Raw genomic sequence first — 6226 nt, forward strand, 5'->3', positions numbered from 1 at the left:
GACAGAGAGAAGGGGGCTGGCGGGGAAAAGAGTGGAAAGAATACATCACGCCGATTTGGGGTGTCAGATTTGTGGCGCGTGCGTGCGCGCGCGAGCTCTGGGGGCGCGCCTGGAGTAGGAGGCGGCGGCCATTTTGTGGTGATCGAGGGAATCGGGGAATAGGGCATTGGAGCAAAAGGGCGGTGGGAAAAAAAAAGTCCCTCGCCATCAAATCAATACACAGTATTTAATAAAACTAAATGTATAGAGGAAAAGAAAAGTCAGGAACCGATCAGAAAACACCCAATCTTCAAAACCGCCACGGAGAAGCGACAGCAAACCACGCGTGCGTCACAATTTTTATTTGACTGAATACGGATCGGTTCTATTTCTGAAGGTGCCCGTCAGTAATTACCCTACCAACCCCCCAAAAACATATCCAAGGTTGGAATAAAAGTGGATCTAAGTCGTCTGTTAAAATAATTCGACATCCCCCTGGCTGTTCGGAGGGTGATTGATATCATCACCAGCCAATGGTAGATGTCTCCAACAGCAGCTAGACCAATTCGTGAAACCTGGATGGGAGGGACCACCGTGGCAATGCTGCGGTTTTACTAATCGTGGAAAAAAAGGGGTAGAAACAAACACCTAACGACGGGGGCGCCAAGGGAGAAAATCGGGCTTTCAATAGTAAGGGGTCTTATTTTGGAGGGGGGGGGGTGGGAAGGTGGATTGAAAAAGAAGGAATTTGTCGATTTTCACCAAGCGCGAAAATGCTGATAAGGCAGGTGGAGGCGTGAGTGCAAAAAGAAACGAAAGCCAGATTGTCACCCACCTCCGTAGCGACCGTCCATTGTGGTCCGGCTTCAGAAAGAAAACGGTCAGGCCCTTGGCGACGTCAAACGCGTGGAGTCACGTGGGATGAAGGCGTCGTCACGTCGCAGCGTCTGCAACCCGTGAGAGACGTCACGCTGCAGCGTCATGTGCCGGCCACTGTGACGTATATGTTGCTTTTCCACCTTCGTCCTTCATCATTGGTGGTGTAGCGGGTTAATGTTTATACTGCTGGAGGTGCAGGGTCCAACTGTAGTTTCAAATCTCCCATTTGCCCTTGACAGGTGCTAAACGTTTCCCTTGTTTCATCCAGTCTCCTTTCCTAGACCGAGCATACCTGGGTTCAAGTCTGACTTCAGGAGAAACTGAGGACTGCAAAGGTTGGAGATCAGACTCGAAAAATGCGGCGCTGGAAAAGCACAGTAGGTCAGGTAGCATCCGAGGAGCGGGACAATCGACGTTTGGGGCGTAAGCTCTTCATCAGAAATGTGATGCTACCAGACCTGCTGTGCTTTCCAGCGCCACACTTTCCGACTCTACCCTACTCCAGAGGTGTGTTACAGATTGATTGGGAAAATATGTAAATCTAAGAACTGTTTCTCTCAGAAGGTCGTTTACCTTTGGAACTCACTGCTGCAAAGTACTATACATTTAGATTCAGAGATATACACAGACAGATTCTTGGTCAATAGAGGAATCAACAGTTATGCATGAAAATGTACAGCTCCACCATAATCCTCCTGAATGGTAGGGACCAGGCTCAAGGAGTTGGACAGTCCAACATAGTGAAGAACAGATATTGTTGGATAAATTCAGCAGGTGTGGCACCCCATTTTCCAGCCCTAGGTCCATATAATGGTACTTAAAATGACCATCTCGATATGCCTTAAATGTCGAGAGATTCTGCCTCAACCTCTCCAGAAGTTCTAGTCTTCCTAGCAGAAGGATGTTGTGAAACTTGAAAGGGTTCAGAAAAGATTTACAAGGATGTTGTGAGGGTTAGAGGGTTTGAGATATAGGAAGAAGCTGAATAGGCTGGGGCTGTTTTCCCTGGAGTGTCGGAGGCTGTTTTCCCTGGAGTGTCGGAGGCTAAGGAGTGATCTTATATAAGTTTATAAAACCATGAGGGCATAGATAGGATAAATAGACAAGGTCTTTTCCCTGGAGTGGGCAAGTCCAGAACTAGAAGGCATAGGTTTCGGGTAAGAGGGGAAAGATATAAAAGGGAACTAAGGGGCAACTTTTTCACACGGAGGACCGTCTGTGTATAAGATGAGCTGCCAGAGGAAGTGGTGGAGGCTGGTACAATTACAACATTTAAAAGGATTGCTACATGAATAGGAAAGGTTTAGAGGGACATGAGCCAAATGCTGGCAAGTGGGATTAGATTAGGTTGGGATATCTGGTCGGCATGAACGAGTTGAACCGAAGGGTCTGTTTCCATGCTGTACGTATCAATGAATCTAAGTGAAGAAGGGAGTCAGGATTTGAAACATTAACTCAGTTTTCTCTTCACTGCCATTGCCAGATCTGTTGAATTTCTCAAGTAAGTTCTGCTTTTGATTTGTTTTAGAGTCATAGAATGTTAAAGCACGGGGTAAAAGGCCCATTGTGTCTGGTCCAGATATCAAGAATCTATGGTGTTTCATCACATTTTCCAGCTCTAGGTCCACATTATGGTGCTTCAAAAGATAATCTAAATACTTCTTAAATGTCTTAAAGATTCCTGCCTCAACCACCCCTTTCTGACGAAGGGTAATTCTGAAGAGGTGTCATACCATACCCAATAATAACTCTGTTTCTTGCTCCATAGAATGTTGCCAGATCTGCTAAACTTCTTCAGTATTTTCCTATTACTTCTTATTAGGCTGTTCTGTAAAAATGACGGATTACTTTTTTACCAGTCCAAGTTGGATGTTTGTGTCCCAACTGCCCCTAAAGGTCTATCATAAAACCTATACAAATTGTCTTTTGATTAATATGATACTTGACACCCCCCAGGACCAAAGATGAATTTCTTCCACTAGTAGAGTTACTGCAGATCCCGAAATGATTAAATGGCCACATAGTAGATCTGATCTGCATGCCTGACTCTGGCATGTTGTTTGATGAAGCATGGAGTTAGATGAACTGGGATTGCCCAGGTTTTCACATGGTCTCTGCATTTGGCCTGGCGTGAGCCTGCCAGTCACACTAACAATAGCAATCAATGCTTGCTGGAAGTACTGCCGTGAAGATCTCCTCAATCTAGATTCGGTATTCGATGTGTATATGATTGACTGCATCCCACTCCATGTTCACCACCACATCAGCACCAGACCAACCTGGAATGAGGCTTGAGAAAGCCATCTGACAGCTGGGAGCAACAGGGCCACTGATGGAGACGGAATACCCACTGCATTATTGAAAGGCTGTGTGCCACCAATTTGCAAAAAAAACTACAGTGCAGGAAGAGGCCATTTAGCTACTGTATCTGCAGCAGCTCTCTGAATCAGCAGTTCACCTGCAATTTCGCAGCCTTTCTCCAATAACAATAGCCTTCAAGTTCTTCTTTCTTAGACGACATTGCTTGTACTACACTAGTAATAATAACTCTTGCCTTTTAATCCAATAAACCATATATTTCATAAAATGTTTTGAAAATCCATTTCTTTAAAATTTTATAAATTCTTAAAAGCATAGACAGAGTAGATGCTCAAAGGTAGTTAATCCTAGCTATGCGATCTGTATTCGGGGGACACAATTGAGAAAAAAAAGCCATTTTAAACTTATAGGATGGGACCCTTTTGAATTCCCTATCTCTGAAGCTGGTGGGCATTCAGGCATTTAAAATCAAGAGAGAGACTGATACATTTTCACTTATTAAATAGTATAAAATGATGTGGGGATAGCACAGGATTATGGTATTGAAGTCAATTATCAGTTTTCATTGAAAATGGTGGAGCAAGCTTGAGGGGCAGAATGGCTTACCCCTGCTCCCATGGTCCTAGTTTCAGAGAGAGAATACATCTGTTGATGGGGTTTTACTTCATACAAAGTTGAGAAATTAGAAATGCTGTTTAACAAATAAATTTAGGAGCAGGCCTTCGAGTTTGCTCCACTGTTTGATAAAATCATGTTATTTGTGATCTTAATTCCATTTTCCTTTGACTCTTGTTAGTCAAGAAACTATTAACTTCTGCCTTGAAAATTTTCAATGACCTGCCTCCATCAGGAGGCCAAAATGACACAGCCCTCACAGAAGAAAATTCTCCTCATCTCGTCAAATGAGTAACCCTACTTTTAAACTGTGTTCCCAAGTTCTGGTCTCCTCCATAAGGAGAAACATCCTGTCTGCATCCAACCTATCGCCTTCTTGGGATGTTATAGGTTTCAATAAGATCACACCTCATTCTTCTCAACTCTGATGTGTCCAACCTTCATAAGATACCAATCCCATTCCAGCTATCAATCAGTTTTCTCTTGACTAAGACCAAACATAAGAAAAGGTCAGCGAACAAGAAATAAATGGAATTCTGAGAGTGGCAATTAACACTAGATAGCAGGAAAATTGACAGTTCACCTTGTGGTTGATTGTTTTAAAATCAAGCTAAATTAAATTTTGTTCAAACTATGCCTTGTCTGCAGGTTTGTGCTACCTGAAATAATAATTGCTGAAAGACAAGCAGTCAAAGCTTTTGAAAAAGGGGTAGCGGAGATTGCCAATCGGTGCATTCCCCTGGCAACAGCTGTGAGAAAGCGAGGACTTGCAGATGCTGGAGAGTCAGAGTCGAAAAGTGTGGCACTGGAAAATCACATTAGGTCAGGCAGCATCCTAGGAGCAGGAGATTCGACATTTTGGGCATAAGCTCTTCATCAGCCTGAAATATCAACTCTCCTGCTCCCCAGATCCTGCCTGACCTGCTGTGCTTTTCCAGCACCACACTTTTCGACCATGGCAATAGCTAACCAGGTAGGCTCCACTTGCCTTGTCTGAGAACTAAGATTGACAGTGAACAATATCTGCTCCATCACCATGCCAATGATGGCTCAACCTAGACCCTGGATAGCTCAGTTGGTAGGGCATCAGATTTTTAACTTGAGTGTCTACAGTTCAAGTCCTTTTCTGAGAATGATAGGCTATGTAGAAGATTGTGCTCCTTGCAGGCTCCAGGCCTTAGGGCTTTGAGTTCTAGGGTTACCTGGATATTATCTGGGAAACATTGGCAGAAGTGACGTTATGGAAAGTTGTTGGTGTGGTACATACAGGCGAGTTTCTAAATCAAAAAAAATGATGGCCCAACCAGCACTTTTTGAATGCTTTATAAGTGAGCGTCACTGTCTCCAACCTTGTCTCTTGTGTCATAAGCCTGATGATTGCAAGACAAAAAGCTTCAAATTCCTTCCTCTTTTTAGCCATATGGGTTGAGGGATAAATATTAGCTAGAAATTGGGAAAAGGTCCCTTGTTCCTTATCAAAATAACGACATGGAATCATTACATTCACCTGAAAAAGCACACGGGTCCTAAATGATTTAATATCTCATAGTACTGCTGACATCACACTATCCAGTAGATATTTTGTGCTCACATTCAAGCGTGGATTTCAACTCAGAACCACACAGTGACGAGGTCCTTTAGCTGTTTTCCATTTACACTGGCATATTTTGTAAAATTTCCCGAAGTCCGCAAGGCAGAAAGCTTTACGAAAATATTTGTTCTTTTAGTCCCCCCAACGACACTCAGACCTGTACTACGAGTATCAGGATATTTATGCTGTTTATAACTTGGATTGGGAGGGGAAGAAGGGAAACTTCACGAATGACAAAATCCATGTGGAAAAGAAAAGGATTGTCCAACAACAAAAAGTTTGGGGCGTGGCACTGCTCCAATACTCCCTGGTCCGAAAGCCCTATTGTTTGGAGTAAAAACAATGACTGCAGATGCTGGAAACCAGATTCTGGATCAGTGGTGCTGGAAGAGCACAGCAATTCAGGCAGCATCCGAAGACAGGCAAAATCGACGTTTCGGGCAAAAGCCCTTCATCAGGAATAAAGGCAGCGAGCCTGAAGCATGGAGAGATAAGCTAGAGGAGGGTGGGGGTGGGGATAGAGTAGCATAGAGTACAATAGGTCAGTGGGGAAGGAGATGAAGGTGATAGGTCAGGGAGGAGAGGGTGGAGTGGATAGGTGGAAAAGGAGCTGGGCAGGTCGGACAAGTCCGGACAGGTCAGGGGATCGAGTTGCTGGAGGTTAGAAGACTGTTTGTCCTGTTCGTGTCCGAACTCTGCTATCACCATTGTTAACAACTAACCCGAGAATGCAACTTTTTAAAAAAAAAGGTTTTGTGATTTACACATGAAAGAAGTGAAACTATCACTGTATTCTAACAGATGAAAGGCTTAACAGACAATCAATTTTTCAATGTATAATTT

At 43.7% G+C, this 6226-nt stretch overlaps 1 protein-coding gene across 1 annotated transcript in view; it reads right to left on the reverse strand.

The window, feature by feature from the left end:
* LOC122552188 (A-kinase anchor protein 8-like) overlaps positions 1–920 on the reverse strand; it is a 33604-nt gene extending 32684 nt beyond the window's left edge. Inside the window, exon 1 of the mRNA XM_043694783.1 lies at positions 815–920. Within this exon, the coding sequence (XP_043550718.1) occupies positions 815–833 (19 nt within the window). The 5' untranslated portion in view covers positions 834–920. The remainder of the gene's footprint in view (positions 1–814) is intronic.
* Positions 921–6226: the final 5306 nt, after the last annotated feature.

The sequence above is a fragment of the Chiloscyllium plagiosum genome, chromosome 8, assembly GCF_004010195.1.
Source record: "Chiloscyllium plagiosum isolate BGI_BamShark_2017 chromosome 8, ASM401019v2, whole genome shotgun sequence".
In the NCBI taxonomy this organism is placed as follows: Eukaryota; Metazoa; Chordata; class Chondrichthyes; order Orectolobiformes; family Hemiscylliidae; genus Chiloscyllium; species Chiloscyllium plagiosum.